This window comes from Rhagoletis zephyria, unplaced genomic scaffold (genome assembly GCF_001687245.7).
Source record: "Rhagoletis zephyria isolate East Lansing unplaced genomic scaffold, Rhagoletis_zephyria_1.1 Rzeph_scaffold_00032, whole genome shotgun sequence".
Classification (NCBI taxonomy): Eukaryota; Metazoa; Arthropoda; class Insecta; order Diptera; family Tephritidae; genus Rhagoletis; species Rhagoletis zephyria.
In genome coordinates, this window is record NW_016157116.1 from 615,526 (window position 1) to 639,222 (window position 23,697).

Consider the following 23,697-nt stretch of genomic DNA (forward strand, 5'->3'; position numbering starts at 1 on the left):
AAAAACTTATGATGCAAAAGTGAGTATTTTACATAGTATGAGTGTAAACCGATTTTTCNAAAAAATGTCGCTTACGTTATTTTGGCGGTTAGGGCTCGATATATTATACGCCGTTTGATTTGACACAAGTAAGCTTTGTAACACTTTTTGTTTAATTCAAAAACTTATGATGCAAAAGTGAGTATTTTACATAGTATGAGTGTAAACCGATTTTTCTGTGTAATCTAAGATAACGCGACTTTCTGTTTTTCAAATTTCTCAGTTCTTTAGTGAACCATAACTGTGTTTGTTCTTTAGGAACATACATGCGTTTAGGCACATGCTTTTCAAATAATTTATGTAAAGTAAAGTTAAAAAGTGCAACGCTTTGTTCAATATTTTATCTATATGCTGGCCACGACAATTTAGACAGTTCTTTGTTAAGCTTTTTAAAGTTGACTTTCGAAAAATCAAAGCTGATATTTGGTTCGTATGCTTGGGTACTGCAATCACTTATAACTTCGTAAGATACCTCCATAGCAGGGTGGTAGACATCTTCGGGCAAAACTAGTGGATCACGCTTATTTACAACGGACTTAGATGCATCATCAACATAAACAAGATCTAATACTTTACTTTTATTACGTTTGCTTTATTTTTAACAAGGCTGTGGGTGAACAAGAACGAATTAACGCTTATAACACTATAAATTATTTGTTTTATTTAAATACGGTATTCAATTGCAGTAATTAGTAATTTTTTGTAATTTTTTTTTTTTATATAAAAAAATTGGTATTTTTTCCTTTTAAGTTTTTTCTCCAATTTTTATATACGAGGTATACAAATACAAATTTACAACGACTTGAATACTTTAAAAATAAGTTTAAAATTTTCTGAAATATTAAGTTTTTAATTTTTCGGAGATCTGACCTTTGACCCGTTATAGCATCTAGTTTTCGCAACAAAAAGTTATATACCATATAAATAAGAGATAAAGGCAGACCACGTCTATATTTTTGCATTTTACATTCTTTTTACATGCAATAATTAAAAATAATTTTTTACCAAAGGTCCAATTTCGAACTTCGAAGGCCCATATCTCGATTTCGGAGGCTAACTTCGAAAAACGGAGAACTTACTTTTTTTTACTTATGACTCGATGTCTTAAAAAAAGTTGGATTGGCTCAATATCCAGCCGAGTGCTGTACAGTGTTATTGTTTTGTCTGGAATAATATTATACACTTCAATTTCGTTGTTTTTTATTTAAAATCCTTCAAAATTGAAAGCATTTCTGAATTTTCTTTGGACTGGAAATTCCTTTTTTATGACACTTTCATATTCTTCAGACTCATTATTCATAAAATTAGCGATTTTTTTACCACAAAAAATAGTAGTTTCAAAATGATTTCGCAGACTTTCCAGATATGTTAATAATTAATTTACTTGACGCCATGCTTGCATATAGATGTTTACTTGTAAATATTTTGGCACTGGGCTGGACACGACAAATATTGAGCGCGAAAATTATGGCCGTAACAAACTTTGCGCATCATGTTTTATTTTCGTGCTAAAAGAATTGACTTCTGTAATATTTTGCAAACATTATACGATGTTTTTAAACCCGCTTAAAACTTTGATTGATCAGAGCTTGGATAGATTAAATTTTAGATATATAGATATTTACATATATTTATTTATATGAGAATTGAAGTCGGTTTTTTTTGCTAAAAATTACTTGTTTGTTCAAACAATTTATTTTTACACTGAGCCAAAAGCAACATGGGTTTTTCAAAGAAGCTATTGTTTGGTTTTGTCATATTAAATACACCGAGTGCGAGAAATGTGATTCACGTTGAACATTTGAAAACACATTTGTATGTCTTGCTGTAGGTTAACGTGCAGAGATGCTTGCTGTTATCGTTAGCTTCCAGATTTTTTTTCTGTTTTGGGTTTATCTTAATTACGAAAAAGCATCTGTAAAGGGAAGAACCAAAACAAAAGACGAAGTAAATTGATTGAAGTTGAACATTTGAAAAAAAATTTGCAGAACGCCTGTAGCTGAGTGTGCAGAGATACTTGCTGTTATTTTTTAACTTTATGAAGGTCCGAGTTCAAATGCCGCCAGAGGAAAGATGTTAAATGATGACAAAAAGTTGTTGCTTTCTGTCTCCTAACTATGAAAAAGCATCTGTGAAGTGCAGACCATAGCATATTCAAACGAAAAAATGTCCAAGGAAAAATGGGTTTAAAGTAAACAAAATTGTGGTTAATATCACCAAATCATCGTTGAAAATGTCAAAAATGGCATTGTTAATATAAAACACAAATCAATTTGATCCTGTTCAAATTTAATTTAGATAATATTAACCAATATTTGTTTTATTTTCTCTCAGTGTAATTAATTTTTTGCCGCCCCTGACAAGCTGTCGCTCATGGAGTTTCCTAATGTCCCATACGGCCAGCACGCCACTGCATACATATCTCAGTATCTATATTGCCACTTGCGTGTATTAAAGGCACCGAATTTCGCAGATTTCATTCACAAATCTTGTCTCCATGCTTGAAACAACGTTTAATAGTTGGCTAATGTATATTAGTTTGTGAGTAATTATGTCAGACTTGACTGACGCAGTTCTGCCCAAAATTACTTACTTACTGGACCATACAATGGAAAAAAATAAGATAAATAAGATAAACGGTTATTTTTATTTAAAATGTGGTCACTCAGAGATTAAACTTGACAGGTGCAATCAAAAACCCCTTCGTTTTAGTTAATAATGGCGCGAGTATGTATATACTACGAACAACATATCTGTGCCGATCAATTAAAGTAGCCTAAGTCGGGGTAAGCCCTTTTCCCTTTAAATCAACATTTTATTAGGTTCCCTAACAATATTTCAACGTTTAACTAGCCATAGGTGTAGTTCAAGATGCCCTTTCAATAGAAGCTGAACAAAAATATAAACATTTTCAAGGGAAACTGATAATTTTTTTAATTCAAGGTCAAACCTTTTAAAGTCACTTAAGGTACTGTAATTGCACGGCACAGTTATATACTCGAGATTCACTCCACGAATTTGGAATTGCAATCGTATAAAATCAAAAGTTTAAATTACTTGGTACAATGATTAGAACTAGGCTTTCCGTAGGGCAGAAGTTGTTAATCAGTCCCTTCGTGGCAAAGTCATCACTTATTGATGTTGGACGTGCTAATCACCTAGCAATCTTCAATAGTACATTATGTATGAGATGTAGATACTAAGTTTATGATCTCTTTCTTTAATTACATATTCAATTAATTTAAATTTTTTGATAGGTGGCAACCCTGTCCAGAAATATCTTCAAAACCGTTTTGATTTATAATATTTTATTCAACCTACATACATAGGTACTTGCACATCAAACTTCGGTGACATGTAAAAAGCAAGCGCAAATAACGATTATTTTCAACCGACTTAAATTACTGTGAATCTCGTCAACCTATTTCGATAATACTTTTTCGGAAAAGTGGTACCTCAAGGGTGGCCCCATTCTAATTTGGTTTAGATCCGATCATGAAGAAATTAACGGCATTCTTAAATTTGTATATGAGAATTGAAGTCGGTTATGTTTTTTGCTTAAAAATTACTTGTTGAAATATCAACTCAAAAAATCACTGAAAGAGAAATGCTGCGTGCAACATACTCCTTGTTATTCCGAATACCTTCAGCGGCAATCATTTATATTTTCTTAAATAAAAATGACGTTATGGTCCCTGGTAAAAAGGTCGCAACGTGACATGGTGAAAATAAAACATAAAACAGTTTTTTCTAATACCGGTCGCCCCTCGACAGGCAATGAATGGCAAACTTACGAGGGTATTTCTGACACGAAAAACAGCTTCTCATGAAAGTACAATCGCCGTACGGAGTCGGCGTAAAACTGTAGGTCTCTCCCCTTTGTAAAACAACATAGAGGCACACGCCACAATTCGGAGGAGAATCTCGGCCAAACACTAACATATTCTGCAAGCCGCAATAATATATTTTATAATTTAATGAATTAGGGTTAAAATTTTAATGAATTAGGGTTCCAATTTTAATGAAATAGGGTTTTCATAGAAAACAGTAGTTTTCAAACTTGTCAAGTATTTATATAGTTTCTAACTAAGTGCCACGCCTCTTGTAAACAACAGTGTACATACAATGCATACAAACGTAGTACACATCGCATGTTTCGGTGGGGTGCAATACCACCATACTCAGTAAAGCCATATGGTCTTATTTCCATTTTGTTTTCGAAATAAAATCATGTTTCCAATGCAGGAGTGAAATAAAGTCATATTCAAAATTTTACAAATGAGTAGGGGAAGTCGAGGTATTCTTGGACACACTTTTATTTTGGTCGAAAGCTCGCAAAAACTTAACTTTTTCTAAAAATGTTATAGCTTGGATTTCTAGTACGAGAAATAACCTTCCTTTTGATATCAGCAGTTTGATCAAATTGTATTAAATTATGCATGTTATTTCAGTTGGCAAAAAAATTGTGTTTCTGCACTTTTGAAAAATCTCGGGGAATTATTGAACAGTTTGTAAATCGATAAAAATGAAATTTATTGGTGGAAAACATTTATTTGTGAACGAAAACGAAAGAAGACATCATACTTAATATAATAAAGTGAAAAATGACGATTAAAATTATTCCGAGTCACAGTGAACACCCGGGTTTGCTCCGGCCCAACTCAAATGAACACCTCGATCACAAACAATGCAATGGGCTGTGTTCGGCGGTTTTTCTTAGCTCGGCACATTTATTTTATGTATGTACATATTTATGTAAATATACAACTTTAAAAAATATTGTACTAAATACTCTATGCTTATGTTTATAAATAAATTTAATTTTTGTTTTGGGTTCTCTGGTTGCACCACGCTCGCTGCGAGTCCGCGCGGCACGCGGCATGAAGGCAAAAGCACCCGTGGCAGGAGCGAAAAAAATTAATAACTAGCGACTCCGTGCAAATTTCCGTGTTTGTTTCTTTTAGATAATACATTGTAGAATAAGGATTGTTACTCAATGTAAACGATCAAAAAATCTAATCAAGAAGTAATAAATATTTCGATTTGTTTATAAAATTAAAAAAAAAAAATAAAAATTTTATACACAATAATGATATTTGAAAAATTTAAACAATCAGGCTAAAGCGTGTCTAATTAACTATTATCGTGCGAAAATTAACAAGATACATGATATGAATCAGTGGATAATAAATAATTACTGAATTCATAAAAAAAAAGTTAACAAAAATAACTTGTCAAAATTCGAATTTTGTAAAATTGTTCAAATTATATTTTTTTATGGTTGTAACCGAATAAAGTGATTTGTTCGAAAAAATCTCTACCATCCACTTGAGAGATTTTCACTCATAAGTATGTTATACACAAAATATTTATGAAAAAGCGCACATTGCCAACTAGCAACAACTTTTCTAAATGCTTTCCAGACAAGCGATTTCTACTTTTTCTTTTAGACGACCGCAATTTTCGCGAAAACTCTAATAACGGGCGTAATTTGTTGAGTTGGCGTTGCAGTGATAAAAGTAGTGGAAATTACTCTTTCGATACCAAGTACTTTTTTCGATACTTACTCGATACCGAACAAAAAGGTATCGAGTAAAAAAATACTTGGTATCAAAAGAAAAGTATCGAGTATTTACTTGTATCGATTGAACCCCATTGGCGAGACAGCAACGAATCAAGATCGCGAGTGGCTGTTCTGCTTTGTTTCTCGAATGCAAAGATGCCTTGCGAGAAATATGTATGTTTGTAATGGAATGAAACGCATTTTGTGTTGTAAGGCATTTAAAACAGGAAATATGCTATTAAAGACGTTTTTAATATTTTAATGAGAATATGGAAAGTTTCGTAAGGAGGAGAAGCTCGGCCAAACACTAGCATATGTGTAAGCGCCAATCGGTTATTATTATGGAAAGTTTCGATTAAAACAAAAGACATATGTGTATGTATTTGAGCCTGTCGCTCATTTAATTCAATACTGTCATAACTTAAAGACCTAAAATTCGAGAAAAACAGCTTTAAAGTTTTGAATTAACATATACTCCCATTGTAAAAACTTAATACATATTTTGTTCTAGTGAGCTACTGGTAAATGGTACATCTATGAAATTTTTACACAAAATAGAAGAAGAGTTAACGTTTATTCTTGCATACTTACTTTTTTCTTTGGGTTGTGACACTTCTTTAGTTAATCAGCGTCAGAAATCAATGTCTTCTTCCACGTCAGTTTCTCTCGGAAACGGTATTTTCTGCATATGTCAGCCATAATTGCAGGCAATGTCAAAACAGCCAATTTCAGGATATATCCGAAATCATTGATGTCTCCTTTTTTGCATAATAAAGCGGCCTTCTGGCTAAACCAAAATTTATCAGTCCAAAAAACTATTAGAAATTGCTGAAACACTAATGCTGTGTAGAAATTATGCAAGAAAAATCCCTCAAATGTTAAGAACTAACTGTCCAATTATTCCCCGAAGACAGTGTCGGATAATTCCCCGAACCCTCATTTTTCAAAATTGCGGCGTATAAGTAAGTAAACAATACCAACTTCATACAAAATCGTTTCTGCGTAGGAGGCCTAAGCTGCCACGAGTATTATTAACCGAATTCACTAACAGGAGAGGGTTATGTATTCGTCGGATAATTTGTTATTATTTTTTATTGATGGTACTGCATAACTTTGGACCATGTTAACCGATTTCTTTAATTCTTTTTTTAAAGGAAAGGTCCACCTCACAGGTGGTCCCATACTAATTTGGTTTAAATCCGATAATTGGATCATAAAGAAATTAACGAGAATCTTAAATTTTTGTATTAGAATTGAAGTCGGTTTTGTTTTTGCGGAAAATCTTGTCAAAATAAACAAAATACTAAGTGAAACAAAACTTTCGAAATATCAAATTTCCATTTGCTATGGCAGCGAGATAACGGTGCGTATACAAACGTGGAGTGATTTATGCACTGGCCGGATCGCTAGACTCTATACTACCTTCCCCGAGTGTGGGACTCCCACCGAAGCGTGTTAAGCTACCCACTTAAACCTAACTCCCACCACCCGCGCATGACCCTGCAGTTCTGCATGTCTTAAGTTGCAGGAGCGCGCTGCTAGTGCCTCAGGTCTTCTCTCTTGTAGGGGTGTTTCATTCGGGTGTTCTCAGTAGACATCCGTCTCCTCGTTTGCAGGGGAGTACGAATTTCACTTATCTCGCGACTGCTTCCCACTTTTATGAACTGGAGATCATTACCCCAATTATCTTATTTGGAGTTATGTTTCCGTATCTTTCTTCCAACATTCTGCGCGAAGTCAAGAAGTGCTCGCAAGTGAAGAGTGTATGGTGCACGCTATCTTCGACATTTTCATAGTAGTGACAGAACAGTGAGTCCACCCTGCCCATCTTATGAAGACGTTCTCGGAAGTAACCATGACCGGTGAAGAATTGCGTGAGGTAGAAATCTTGAGCTAGTCCCGCAACATATCTAGCAAGTATGTGGGAACCTTGAATCACCGTTCCAAGGCGTCTAACATGTCGTTCCATCTTGCCGAGTTGAAAGCGTTCTTGTCGTCCAGTGTGACTAACAGCACTATTGACCGTGCCCGGTGACATGCTTCTTCTGCTTTATGTACCGCCTCGACCCCTTTGCCCTTGAGTATAAGTACCAGCCTCGCCTTCTTCCATTCCTTTGGGAACACCCGGGCCCTAAGGCAGCTATTGTACATGTTAAGCATGAGATCAGTACCCGCTTGTATGTCATCGGGGCCTGAAACCTTGCCGGCTTTCATGCTTCGCAGGGCTAACTTCGGTTCCGCTGCCGAAAATAGTGGTGCCTCGGCTTGCTCCTCCGCGGGCACTGTTTCTGCTCTTAGCGGGTGTGCGTCTTTGGTCAATGGAAGTATCAATACTGAGACTGCCATAATGTCCAATCTGTACAAATGCACCAATCGTGTGATTTGGCCTTAAGCAGTCTGGAGTTAAAATATGATGTTCAATTTGCTGTGTGATCATACAAGATTCTATGTTGATATACGTGCCAAGTGTTAAGTTTTTCTTCTAATTAAATTGTTTTTTGTTCCATCTTTAATAAGTTTTTTTGTTCGATTTTGTTAAACCATATATCAACGTTGGGCAAACGCGGCTCTTTGAGCCAAATGCTGATATACGTGCCAAGTGTTAAGCTTTGCTATTGCTTGAATTCCGGCAACAAGTACTAGATTTAAAATATACTCTACAATGAAATTCGTAAAGTCATACTGTTGCATTCGCGTACCGGATATTTATTGAAAGTTATAAAAACTATCAGCTTTTTGTGTTCGCGTAAGCAGAAAACCTGCAAAGTAGGGGAAATTGAGAGAGCAAAATGACATTTAATTTTGACGGAAAGCTGCTGGTTTCTGCTGGAAAAGACAAGATAAGACAACAAGAAAACAGCTAATTAAAAACAGCTGGTTAGAATTTACGCAAATCCCTAAATTGAATTAGATGGTTTGGAATCAGTGTTGTCACTTCAGAAACCAAATTAGTGGTAGGTTATTATTAAAAACAGTGGTAGATCTCTAAGTGTGGTAGAATATGTGTATACTTTTTACAATAGAAGTGTTACATACACTTAAACTTAAATATTTTCCAAAAAGTAATTTTTCAGGCCATGAAGTAAATAGTATACGAATGTAGATAAACTGCAATCGCCTGTGTAAATAAAGTTTCAAATTTCTAGGCAATAAAAAGTAGCTTGCCCCATGTTAGCAGTCAACTTTTGTCAGAAGATTTTTTCTCGATGGAACTCTGATTATCTGCTAGTGTATTTTAGAATTCAGAACAAACATAAGTCACTAATAATAAGTGTGGTGTAAACAAGTGCAATAAGTTTTTAAGTGGAAATACATTTTTTTCATACTAACCGCCCAATTCTGTGTTTTCTTGATACATTTTTTGTAATGAACTTTTATCAAGATTTTTATTAAGTAAAAGCTTCCTTCGCATTCTGTGTCAATATTTATAAAACAAACAGCTCTTTGATTTCCACATTAGTGGAACTGATTTCCACATGAGTGGAACTGATTTCATTGTCACATATGGGAGGTTCTATGGGAAAGTGGACCTCAGTGCAAAAATTATTTTCTTTATAAAACTAACAAACGTGTGGATAAAATATTTGTAAAAATCTTGAGTCAACCAAAAAATAACAAATTAAGTCTTTAAATGCATTTTTATTACCTTTACGTTTTGAAATGAAGTTTCAAGTAAATTTTTTGATTGAGTTGAAAGTAGGTTGTGTTGAATGCTCTGTCAAATGATTGCGATTCATAATTCAAGTATTTAGTAAGAAAAATATATAGTAGAACTCATCTGCTTTTAATAAAATTGTGTTATATATTAAATTGTGTGACTGCTTTATCTATATTATGAGTTAATATTAAGCAGTATTTGTCTTGTCCCACCCGTGACAAAAAAAGCTAAAAGTTGTTATATTTAATTCTAGAAGTTGAGGTTGTGAGGTGTGTTTGTTACATAATGTTAGAAATTCATTGCAAATATTTACCACAATTGCATTGTCGTTTCCACGTAGTTAGATAAGAATAATTCAACAGAGAAGCATGTCCCACCCGTGACAGCTATGTGTGGGACAATTGTCAGAAGTAGGTTTACAGGGCTGATAAGCTATTTGTTTGTTGAGGTGGGCACAGGGGAGGAGGGGCGATGCGCGGGCTCGTCCATTATCTACCCTGTGGGGGAAATCTCTAGTTCTGAATTGGTGCGCTTCTAGTACATTTAGACCCAGTACTGGTTCGCCATCATTCCTTTTTGCATCATCTCANTTCTAAATTCGACAAATAAGATCTAGTTCGTTCTGCATCCCTTTTTCTATAGTTCCGAACTATTTCTAAATTCGTCACTTTAGATATAGATTTCTAGTGAAAAAAACTGAAAAAAATTATTTTTTTAAAGTACCACTTTTCGCCGATTTTGGACTGGTGGGGATCTAGTTCCTATCAGACTAGTTCGTTTTTGGCGATAAAGACCTGGTACGGAACTAGAAATTTGATTCACTAGTCCGCGGTTTCCCTACAGGGTATATACCCTTGTGGTCAGCTGATTAAGTTAAGTTACATTTTGACCAGTTTTGGTTTTTTATTTTGTTAATGTTTATAGTTTTTTTTTTTTATAAAAGTCCGGCCAGAACCACATAAATTTACATTTCAAACTTCTTACAAAAATTATAAAAATTCAACAATCTTTAACAATTACACCCAAAAATTTTAAACTTTTTGTTCAAGATTTTTAGGTATGGAGTTTTGTAGTCCATTAAATTCAGTAGGTAGAAGTGAAAATTTCAAGACGCTAGGAAATCGCGTTCATTTTTAATAATTTTTTTGGCTGACGGTGATATGCATTTTCTTCTATATAAAAGGCACCATCATAAGATAAAACGTGAAAGGGCTTAACCCCTACTTGGCTTCTTACATTTTTTAATAACTAATCTTTATATATGGACCACACTAAAAGCTCCTTTTCATATAAAAATTCGTACGTGTCCTACCCGTGACAAACTTTGTCCCACCCGTGACAGAGGAATTTCGGATTTTTTTGTATAATAAAGCCATAACTTTTTGTAGTTTTTGCTTTGTTTGCGTTCCTGGTTCTTTGTTTTATTATAAGACATCAAGTTCACACAGAATAGTGGAATTTTTTTCGTATTTTGTAATAACTCATATAATAATCAAATAGGTGTAGCTTTATCAAAATGTAGAATTGTTGAGTATTTTATACTTGCATTTAAACAAGAAAGAAAATTTTTTCTGTTCAAATGTCCAACCCATGACGGTGGAATCGCCCATATGAAAAATATGAATTTAAAAGCAAAAAAGCTTTTGACTGCCGTAGCGGAGTAGGTAGAGATTTGCAGAGGTGCTCGCGTTTATTTCTTAGATTCCAGACTGTCCCAAGATGTTGAAATGTTAACATAAATTTTAGTTTTGTATTACCAAGCTATGAAAAAGCATCTGCGAAGCACAGAATAGAAGCGTATTTGAACGAAAAAGCCGCCGAACACATATCTATGTAAAGTAAACAAGCCCCCCGCTGCATCCCTTTTTCGATAGTTCGGAACTGGTTCTAAATTCGACAAATAAGATCTAGTTCGTTCTGCATCCCTTTTTCTATAGTTCCGAACTATTTCTAAATTCGTCACTTTAGATATAGATTTCTAGTGAAAAAAACTGAAAAAAATTATTTTTTTAAAGTACCACTTTTCGCCGATTTTGGACTGGTGGGGATCTAGTTCCTATCAGACTAGTTCGTTTTTGGCGATAAAGACCTGGTACGGAACTAGAAATTTGATTCACTAGTCCGCGGTTTCCCTACAGGGTATATACCCTTGTGGTCAGCTGATTAAGTTAAGTTACATTTTGACCAGTTTTGGTTTTTTATTTTGTTAATGTTTATAGTTTTTTTTTTTTATAAAAGTCCGGCCAGAACCACATAAATTTACATTTCAAACTTCTTACAAAAATTATAAAAATTCAACAATCTTTAACAATTACACCCAAAAATTTTAAACTTTTTGTTCAAGATTTTTAGGTATGGAGTTTTGTAGTCCATTAAATTCAGTAGGTAGAAGTGAAAATTTCAAGACGCTAGGAAATCGCGTTCATTTTTAATAATTTTTTTGGCTGACGGTGATATGCATTTTCTTCTATATAAAAGGCACCATCATAAGATAAAACGTGAAAGGGCTTAACCCCTACTTGGCTTCTTACATTTTTTAATAACTAATCTTTATATATGGACCACACTAAAAGCTCCTTTTCATATAAAAATTCGTACGTGTCCTACCCGTGACAAACTTTGTCCCACCCGTGACAGAGGAATTTCGGATTTTTTTGTATAATAAAGCCATAACTTTTTGTAGTTTTTGCTTTGTTTGCGTTCCTGGTTCTTTGTTTTATTATAAGACATCAAGTTCACACAGAATAGTGGAATTTTTTTCGTATTTTGTAATAACTCATATAATAATCAAATAGGTGTAGCTTTATCAAAATGTAGAATTGTTGAGTATTTTATACTTGCATTTAAACAAGAAAGAAAATTTTTTCTGTTCAAATGTCCAACCCATGACGGTGGAATCGCCCATATGAAAAATATGAATTTAAAAGCAAAAAAGCTTTTGACTGCCGTAGCGGAGTAGGTAGAGATGTCGATTATAATTCCGTGTGTCGCATGCCGGCACATAGAGTATTTAATTGTTTGAAATAAATTTATTGATATACAAAATTTATAAATTTCACATGAAATTTCAATTTGTCAATAGCATTCTCAATCTTGATAATTTATCAAGAAAAGAGCTTTTGATTTCTGTGCTAGAATACCAATCCTTGATAAATAATAAAAAATTGACAAATTATAAAGATTTTCAATTTATCAAGTGCACAGAATCGGGTTGGAAATGTGAATAAGTAATTCAAAACAAGTATTACAGTGTTTTCATTTCTCCCAAAAAGTATCGCCTTTTCATTGTCCCTTTCTCTTTTCGCGTTCGATTTTAAAATAAAGGCAAACGGTGAGAAAATTTGTTATTCCTTTCTTTAAATTCACACTCTTGTAAGGCCAAAAAGGCACATTCTCTGCCCTGTCGCCAGTAAAATCGCCTCGTGTAAATGCAGCTTATCCTTTATATACGCAATAGAAAATTTTAAATGCTTGGCAGCACCTTCAGCCCTTCAACTAACCCAATATTAACAATACATTTTCATGACTTTTAAATTCATTTTGAGGAGAAAATTTGCTGTTTAACTTTTATGTAAGCAATATTTTGGCAGCTTAGGTTAATAATTTTATTACAGTAAAATTGTGGTAGATATTTCATAATATAGGGTAGTTGTGGTAGAAGTGAAAAATTACCCAAAATGTGGTAGATCTACCACAATTGTGGTAAAGTGGCAACACTGTTTGGAATTTAAAATAGTAAAATGCGACTAATTAAACTTGTGAGAAGTAAAGTAATTATTCGTTTAGTCAGTGAACTGTGTCAGTATAAGACTTCGGGATTAGTTTTCTTACGTTTTAAATTTTATACTTTTTAATGTAAACAAAATTTCTATCAGCTGTTCGTCCAACTTGCAAGTTTCTGCAAATTTTCTATTCGCGTACTATTTTGGATTTTGAAAATTTGTCCAAAAGGATCTTTTGAATTTTCTTGAATATATATCTTACGTACATTAGAATAATAATAAATAAACACAAGATGTGGCAAATGAAAGCTGATCAAATTCTCCATAAACCTTACATAATCACTTTCCCAAAGCCCTGATAGTTTCTGAGAAATTAATTAATTATTCCTGACACCTCTTGCTTTCGATGCAAACACTCTACCTACTCACGTGTACGTGGCGTATGATTAACACTCTTTTCTGCTCATATTTCATGCAACAAATCTGCGCGTTTTCGTTTGACCAATCATTACTTTCTTATTTATCCATCGATTTTCTTCATTGGTAGCTTTAATTTTTTTCTAAAGGAACAGGCTTTAACACAAGTGCAAAACATTTACACAGAAACTGTTATTTTTTCATCAAAAAACAAAAAATCTGGAATTATTAATTAATTTCTCAGAAAATATCAGGACTATTAAAAAGTGATGTTTATACGGTTTATGGAGAATTTTATTTGCTTTCATTTGTTTCATGAATTACGATTATTCAATGGTTCGTAAGATATACGTGATTAAGTGGAACCACTCTTTTTTTTAAGCTGAATAACGATAAATTTGCAATTGCGTGCGCTTGTTTTTGTTGTAAAAGCATAGAAGTTCCCAAATTCCGTATACGGTATACCAAACGGTCGTGGGAATGCTTGTCCCATAAAGCATGAATTTGTATTGCTGTTCTATTGGGGTTGTATGCTAGCCAAATGAGTTTGGCTTTACAGCACAGCTGGGCAGCGTCTGTCCGCCGGCGGGCGACTGCGCGTCGTATTCGCGTATACATACACGCTATGCTTGAGAAGGCAGCGAAAGATTCATTCAACTGCACGACTTGTTCGCACGCACACAGTGACATCAATTGCACGCACACTATAAAAATGCTCTGCCGAGGCTGCCCGCCTCTGCTTTACAGCAACCTGGTGCCAAAATTGCTCCTTACATATATATGTAGTTCAGATTGAGAATGAGATCCGGCCCTCGATTGACGTCAATATAGAACCCTCGCTGGCTAACTGATCAACAGTCTCATTCTCGGAAACGTTGCGATGACCTAGCTCGAGACTAAATCTAAAACTTCATACTAACTTTATTCAAAGGAGTTTAGACTTTCTATATACAACCTAGATATATGGCAGCGTTAATCCGGAATAACTAGAGCCAATTCTCAAGTGAATTAAGGTCATTTTAGATGATTACATATTATTATAGAATGTCTTGTCCGAAAATTGAGAGGTTCGCACAACACAGTTTGACCCTGGTTCGATTCGCTTTTTCACTTTTCTGTTTATTTTCTGTTTAATAGTTTTATTTTTTAGTTTAACCCACGACCATTGGGAAAACCTATTTTTTATGGAATCAATGGCGCCTTTAGTCCGGATTAATGTTGTCGTCTGTCTACGCTTGGATTATGACTGTAATGAGCAGGGAAAGCTTTGATATATAGCACCTACTATCAAACACCCAAACTCGCCTTAATGAACGCCAAATCTGTTCGGATTTCTACAAGCTCTAGCAGTATGTATGTATACTTGCATTGTATCAAGGCGAATTCATACAAGATCGTACAGGAGTATAAAAGCATATGTTCGAATTCGCCTTGTTTCACGCATTTCCAGCGTCTCTTTTTCCCGAAAATGTATGAAAGGTTGCCAAATATGCAAAAATAAGTACGTAAGTCGAATATATGCCAAAACCAACAAAATTACCAGATATATGCAAAGTAGGCTTTTTCAAACATTTGCATAGATTTGCAACCCTTGGCAATAAGTTTTCCTTACGGAGTAGGTTTTGTATGGCACTTTTTTTGTACTGGTTCGGTGAATGGGAATGGACTCATATTTTGTAGTATGTAGCTGTATGTTGTTGGTCTATTTCCCCTTTCTTGTGTCGAGTAACCTTTGGCAAACAAAATTTTTCCTGCTACCCTATTGTTTTATTTACCTATATCCACAGTCGTTTTCATTGTTCGTTTCTTTTAACGATACTACTTACTATCACTCATTGCTTCCGAAACACAAATCATGGTTAACAATAACCGACCTTACTCAGCACTTTTACAGTCACTTTTTCGCACACATAAAACTTTAAAGTACCTTCTTAATTTTTGCTAGTTTTAATTGCTTTACGAATTCAGTAATTTAGTTTCTTTCTAAATTGTATTTATTGAATGCTTATTCATTTTTGAATTTTAAGCCGGCGGAACCAATTCGAGAGACTGAAGTGTAATTCACAATTGCATTATAGAAAATGGGAACTTTACGTTTACCTGTAAATTATAAAATAAAAATAAAGACGCATTTGAAAAAGCAATAGACAACAGAAATGATAACTCAATAAACATGTATATATAGTATACAAAACTGTATTTACATATAATTATATGCATTCATTAGCAATAAGAATGGTTTATAGAGAATGACATAGTTGTTTAATGATGCTAATCTATAGTTGAATGGCTAAAAATGTTATTAGAAAGAAAGTAAAGCCACAACCATGCACACGCCCTACGATAAAGTGTGAAAGAGATATGCAATCGAATTTGAAAAATAATGAGCAATAATAAGTACATAGATGACGACGAAAAGCAAGAAAAGAAACAACAACTCTAACATATAAAAATTAGCTTACTTTGAACACATTCATTGAGTTAATAACACTTGGGGTGTACTATTGTTAGACTAAATTAAAAATTGAAAAACCGAACCAACCAAAAAATGGATGTCACCCTGGCATATATACAATAGCGCGAGATAGATAATATACAACAAGATGAGTAGTGCGTGGGGCAGGCGATAAAAAATTCAAAACTACAACATAAAAGCGAAAATTTCTACTGCTTAAGCGTTCGAAATAGCCGGTTTTTCGATTTTCAGTGCAACGTAAGCAGCGTGAAGTGTGCGTCTCTAGACAGTGGGCGCCACATAGTAGCATGTAGCAAAAGCACATGCGCGTAGCCGTTGATAGGAAATAACCAGTGCATACTCAAACTCATCAGTTCGTATCATTTATAAATTTGCCATACCGCGCTTTCTCAGCTCAAGAGACAATTGTCGGACATTTTGCATTTTCGAAATTAAATTTATATAAGAGACTATTACACAATGTTAATTTTTTGTTATGAAATTTATTTTTCATTATAAAGTTGGAACCTTGGCATTATGTGTACAAACCAAAAAACGCTTCGGTGTTTATAGCAAACATACTTATCGATCACTTGTTGACACATGTGGGATGGTATCTCGGCCACCGCCCCAGAAACATAGTGATAACGTAATGGAAGAACCTTCTCAAAAAGAGGCAGTAACGCTTAGCTAGGTCTCTCTACCATTAATAAATATGTCCAGTAAGAGGAACGCCTCGAGAGCATTGCTGCCACTGGCAAACACCAGGATCACTATAACCAGACTTAACCCATTTAAGAAATGGACATTCACCCACATCGGCCATGGAAAATCATGACGGAACTCGCATAATTTCCTACTATTATTACTTCCAATATCAAATTCTTGGATCGAATTCCGGTTGTTGCATAATGGACATCAGATTCAGCCAGGAAGAGGATCATCAACTTTTACAGGGATAGGTCAAGGGGTAGTTAGGTGCATACATATTTCTTTCAGATTCCACTTGCCTGATTACTAAGTGTCTTTTGATGGCTATCTGGAAAACCGCATAATAGTGTGATACGATTTCTGGTGTTTACTCGTGTTTTTTCGAAAAACGGTTTTCAAGTTGTTCGAAAAATAGCAATTTGAATAAAACCGGTAAATTAAGAAAATACCGGTTAAACCGGTTTTGTATTAGATATTTCCTCTACAGTAACACTTACTGTTAGTCAGAAATCATGACTAAAATTACAATATGACTGCTAATAAAATGATAGTCTAAAAACAAAAAACTTACTTTTATTACGATGTGAACTAAAGAGTAAAAAATAATTTAAAGAAACACAAATTTCGTTTAAGAGGAATAGGAGGTTCCCTAACTTGATTTAATTAAACTTTTAAAACCACCCTAAAATAGGATTAAAGTAATTGACAATAAAATTAATTTTACCGGAACACAAAACGTGGGGTGCTTGATATCAGTTGCTTTGAACTTTTCATTTTCAGTTTATTAATATTGAATATTGTCAAAAGCAGGACTATAAAATCTAAGCTAATGCTTCCCCACGCTTTTTTCCGGTAAAATTAATTTTATTGTTAATTTTTTAATCCTGTTGTTGTTGTAACAGCATACAAATTCCCCAAAGAGATTTTGGGGAGTGTTGCTGGAGTGGTGGCAGTCCTTGGCCAGATATATATCTATCTGGGTCGTTCCGGTTACGTAGACCCGACTGTCCTGGGAACGTTACTTTAATCCTATTTTACGCTGGTTTTAAGAGTTTAGTTAAATCAAGTTAGGGAACTTCTTATTCCTCTTAAACGAAGTCTGTATTTCTATAAATTACTTTTTACTTTTTAGTTCACATCGTAATAAAAGCGAGTTTTTAGTTTTTTTAAACTATAATTTTATTTTCATCTTCTTAGTCTTAAATTGATTTTATTTTAAACTATTATAATATAGGAGATCCGGCAAAGGCACGACCTTCATCCATCTGTTTAATAGATGAAATCTACTTTGTATACAATTTAACGTGTTAGGAAATATTTCGCGAGTGGGTTGGCTGAAAAAAAATCTTGGCCAGGAAATTTTTAATTATATTCAAAAATTATTATTATTATTTTAATTTTGCACTCATTTGTTTAATGAAAAAATTACATATATCGCTAGCTTAGAAAGAAAAGTTGCTAAGTCCCATTTTAAAAATTTTACAGGAGAGGAAAAAATCTTCCTAGAGCCATTTTCTTTAACTATTTCGCAAGACTTTGAATCAAACATTTTGCGCGTTTAAAGCAAAGCAAAACTCCATAAGAATCAGAAGGATTCGATATTTATTAAAAGATGTCGTATTATTTTGGCCTTATCGGATTTGTGGTGCTTCTTTTGGAATTAGCAAATTTTCCCTTTATTGCTTATGAAGAGAAAAAAATAAAACAAGTACCTTTATAATTTTCGAAACGATGCGTATTCAATTTCTCTAGCCTCCTATATCAAAATATGAGTTTTCATAAAAAGTGGACTTAGCAACTTTTCACTCTAAGCTAGCGATATACCAATCGAAAGCCTATAGAATGTGTTATACAGATGAGTGACAAATTACTAATATTACCTACCTGTTCATACCTACCAACCCGATAGGTAGGCCAGGAAAAAAATAGACAACCCATTGTTTTCACATTCTATAGGTTTAATACTTTCGGTTGGTATATAATTTGTTCATTAAGCAAATGAGTACAAAATTAAAAAAATAATAATAATTTTTGAATATTTAATTTAAAATATCCTGGCCAGGAATTTTTCAGCCAACGCCCTCGCAACATATTTATTGACACGTTAAATTTCATAGAAAAAAGATTTCATCCATTAAACAGATTAGCGAAGGTCGTCCCTTTGTTGGATCGTAGACTATAACGAATAGACTAACCCGCGAAATCAATCTTTGGAATTTTCATTCGTACTGTCATCAGGTAACTTTAAGTACTGTCATCCGGTAACTTTAAAATGGAAATTTAAAGCAATTCCCATTCATACTGTCATTACGTATGTAACTTGATAATGGAAACTGCTGGATCTTTTAAGCGAACCATTGTTACATAGTTACATCCCAAGCTGATAAAAGTGAGGTAAAAATAGGTATAGCTTTAATTAAGAACTCAATAAGGCAACGAAATCCGAAGTATTTAGATTATAGTAATGGATTTCACAGATCTTAACAAGATTAGATCGTTAAAAAAACAGTACTTTGTCGGGGAAAAACTCGAGTATCTAGAACCGAGAATACACTATCCGCTGCACCAGACCCGCTATAAAATTATAGTCCATTATAGATAGGCATTGATCTTTTCTTTACGGCCTAAACCCGTCGGATCTGCCCTTTTCCTGAGATAACATGTGCAGTTAAGCAAGATGCTACAGCGCCTTTACGGTGCTTTTACAATCGCACTGAAGGAAACTAAAAAAAAATGGCAACCTTGCTTCTCAGGAGCAGAACCCTACAGTTTTCATCCATCAGTGGTGCCCTTTGTAGTCCTCGCATACATTCAAATTTATTTCCGTCATCGCTTGCCAAATACACAAGCAACCATCAAAGTGAATGGGAACTAAAAATGGTACTACAGATGGCGCAACGCCAAAATAGGTTTGTTTCCAAACGAAGTTTGACAAGGGATGGTGGAAATTCGTTCCAAAATGCATGATAAACCAAGATTAAAAACCTCTCGTCGAAATGCCTTTCTAGGGGACGTACGAAGATTGAGAATCGCATTTCTGGCCATCTTGTCGATGTTTTGACTGCTAAACTTGTAAAACTAGGTTCGGCAAAATGCGTTATGTGTGTTTTACCGATAAAAAACGTGCATACTAGTATTTAGACCATCCTGAGTACCTCGGACGATCTTGTGAACGCTACATAAAGGAAAGAAACGATCTTCATTTAAATGTCAATTGGTGCTAATTGTTGTAAGCTAAGCTAAGCTAAAATAGGATAACATAAGATAAAATAAAAGAGAAGATAAGAAAAAAAAACTAAGGTATGATGTGATATGATATGATATGGTTTGATATAATACATGATATGATATAATGAGATAAGATAAGATAATACCAGGTTTACATATAAGTAGATTATCCTCATTTTCGAGTTTAACTCGTTAATCTGTAATTAGCCCCTCACTATTGTTATTTCTCGTGCGCCGCAAAATGTGCCACAAAAATTCGATTATAAGTAGGGCCCTTCGATTTCTGCTCGCACATTCTCGAGATTTCCGATACCCGAGAAATCGAACAATCGACAAAAAATCAGGCTCAACTAGTCTCTTCCAAATTTTATAAGCTTTCATTTAAAAAAAAAAGTTATCAAAATTGGTGGAGAAATGATGGCGCCAGTGAATATGAACATTAAGTCCCATTTATTAATCACTGTGCATGCGTACACGGAGACCAAATATTTTACAATTTGAATTGCATAAATGTAGAGTTAAGTCTCGTAAAAAAACTTTCAAATTTGATTTTCGAAAATTTTAAATTTTGCACATTCATGCTTATGGCATACGGGCGACGATTTTTAAATTACTTAGATAATATAGCAGAAAAAAGTGAGCATAGTGGCTCAGAGAAGAAACTTAACTTTTCCTTGAGTTGTGAGCAAGCACAACAAATTTGACGAGTAATAATATGAGATATGCCTGTGTAAACGGGGTAATTAACAGACGAGCTTTGATTGAGATAATGTTTATATGTAAACGTACTTTAAGATAAGATATGATGTGCAGTGTTGCCAGAAAAAAATTTCATTTGGTTCGAAATCGGTAGAAAAAAGAGCTAAATAATACTAATAGTAGCTAAAATGAAGAGCTAATTTTTTTTTGAAGTTGAGCATTTATTGACGTAAGGTTGCTTTTACATTTTCCGCAATTTTAATAAAAATAAAGAATCTTATAACTTTAAGTGCTGAAAAAACTTTTACAACGAAAATAAGCTCATATATTTCGAATTGATTGCTACGGCACTTATAACATTTATTTGTATGCATATAATTATACATATAAACTAGACGATGAACTAAAAATACTTTACAAACTCTTAAAATCTGCAATTTCAGATATTTTAATCGACCATAAAAAAAATCTGAAAACTTTTATTTCCTTCTCTCCGTAAGGTAAAAACAAAAATCGCGCGTACAGAAAAAGGATTTTCTTCTAATTAATTTCGGGATTCTTTAAAATAGATCTGGTGGAGTCTGTATTTTCCAGTGAATACAAATGTATGTTTTTCCATTGTATTTCGAAATTTTGCAATTTTGGCAACGCTTAAAACTATGTTCCCATTGGCGTAATTTAGAGGTCAATCTTAATTTACGCATAAATTAAGTACAAAGTAAGTATTTTCGCCTTGTAAAGTCTCTCAGTAAATTAAGTTGAAAGTACGTAGTTTATGTTAAACCAAGAACCAAATCACGAACAAATCAGTGTCGGCTCTAATTTTATCGATAATAATCGAAAAAAGTATTGTCCCACAACTGATATGTCATTGTGTTTGGACGTTTTTGTTTTTAATAATCGCGCGTGGTAGTTTGTAAAATATTTCCAGAAGCTTTCTCTTTTGATCACTCATCTAAAATCTAAAAAATTACCACAAACAACTCAGAATATAAAAATATACGCAATTACTCACATTCGCGATCTCTTTTGGTTAAATAAACAATAACACAGGGTTGCTACAAAGCTGTCAAGACAAATAAAGAATCGCGTGTATGAACGCACTTAATTTAGTGAGGTATTTTAAACGAAACTAAGTATTTTATGTTGGTAATGTGAACATAGTTTAAGTCTTGGCTTTCCTTTTCTACCGTGGCCGCCTGAGAGAGAATACACCGTCAGAGCTTATCGAAGTTCGAATTACTGCCCGGTATAGTTTGTGTGCTTCCGCACACGTGGTAGACTCTAATCGACTTAGGGCCGATTTCATAATAAAATTAAAGAAAATTTCAAAATTTATAGGATGCTTTATTTTGCTGATCGATTTCATACAGCCACTTTAAAGGTAAAGGTGCCCATAAAGGCTCTTTAGTTAAATACCCAAAATGGAAATTTAAATGACATAAAGGTTCCTTTTGTAAGAAAAAAAAAAGTATGTAATTTTCTTAGTTATAATTACATATTTATGACAATCAGCTGATGTAATTTTGCCGAGATCAGTACTACACCTTTGTTATTTCCATTTAAATGAACCTTTTGTTATTACTCAATTGAAATTGTATTATGAAAACACTTCTTGTTTAAAGTAAATTTAAATGAAACTTTAACTAAAAGGAAACTTTTGCAAAAGGAACTTTAAGTGTTTCATTATGAAACTGGCCCTTACTTGCCCATTTTCCATTTGCTTTCGCGTCATTTGCATTAGGAATGGAACTATTATAAGTATTAATCGAAATAGAATAACATGAAGGTATCGAAAATAGCCTGAGAACACCAAAGCCAAATGAATTTTAGTCAACACTTGTACAATGAATTTAAAGATTTTTAATTTTAATATATTCTTAAATACAACTAAAACTTTCTGGAGCTGAAAAAGTGCTAGATAATTCTGAAAAGAGCTAGGAGCTAAATCCCAATTTTCGGAGCTAAATAGAAAACTGAAGGGTTAAATCAAGCTCCAAAAGCACGAAAATGACAACACTGACGATGCGATATTATATGAACTAATATTACATATGATATGACATGATATGATATAATATGATATGATATGATATATACTATGATAAGATAACATAAGCTAAGTTTATTTAAGCTGAGATAAGATAATATGTGGTATGATATAATAAGATATAAAAAGATACGATACGATACAACGCGACACGGTACGATATGATACGATAAGATACGATAAGATAAGAAACACTAAAAAAAGTTAATTAAACTGATGAAGTAAAGTAAAATAAGATAAGAAAACAGAACACCAAGCAACATAAAAAATATTTAATATTGTAATAAACAAGAAGAATTCGGATTAATTTCTGTTTATCCGATGAAAAATATTTACAGTATGTACGCGGTAACCGCAACCCCCAATACGTGCAATTTCTTGATTAATACAAGGCTCTAAAGCAAAACATTGTAACCTTTATATTTAAGTGCCCCTTAAAAAATATTTAACCTCAAAACCTACAACATTCTTTTGTTTATGCATATTACACACACAAAATTTTAATGTGTTGCCTTACTTTGACTTCCCAGTATTCTGGAGAAGCTAAAAAGTGCTATTTCAGTTAAATTGATGTGTGATAAAGTTTAAAATAAACAAGTTAACTGTTATCAGAATTAGTCAAAATGAAAGCAAAAGTAAAGATGAAAAAATATAGAAGCCGGACTTGAGAAACGGCAAACTTTAAAACAGTGCTATTACCCAAAAAGGATTTACACAAATGTTTTTGTTTTAAGTCCTCAAGTTACATACAGATAAGCTCAAGCAACGAATGTTGACAAGTCCTTCTCCGCTTGGTCCTACCATCGCAGTGGGGCTGGAGCATTTTTGCCCATTCATACGACATGACCGTTGTATTTATATTCGCTGCACTATGTTCATGACATTGTAAAGCTCATACAGCTCACGTTCCATTGTCTGTGGTACTTTCCGTCGCCAATGCGTAAGGCCCATACATATTTCGCAGAATCTTTCTCTCGAAAACTCTAAGAGCCGCCTCATCAGATGTTTTCATTGTCCATGCGTCCGCTTCATAAACCAGCACAGACATGATGAGTGACTTATAGAGTAAGATTTTTGTACGGCTAGAGGACTTTACTTCCGATGTAGCACTTGGTGGCAAGAGTGATTCTGCGTTGAATTTCGTTGCTGACATCA

General features: G+C 33.8%; 1 protein-coding gene across 13 annotated transcripts in view; it reads left to right on the top strand.

Moving 5' to 3' along the window:
- PMCA (plasma membrane calcium-transporting ATPase 3) overlaps positions 1-23,697 on the top strand; it is a 669,337-nt gene that overhangs the window by 474,043 nt on the left and 171,597 nt on the right. For 2 of the 13 annotated variants that reach the window (XM_017618027.1, XM_017618044.1), the window contains one exon: positions 15,427-15,474. The exons of the other annotated variants lie outside the window; for them this stretch is intronic. In XM_017618027.1, the coding sequence (XP_017473516.1) occupies positions 15,427-15,459 (33 nt within the window). In that variant the 3' untranslated portion in view covers positions 15,460-15,474. Of the gene's footprint in view, positions 1-15,426; positions 15,475-23,697 lie in introns of those variants that run through there. 13 annotated transcript variants of the gene reach the window in all.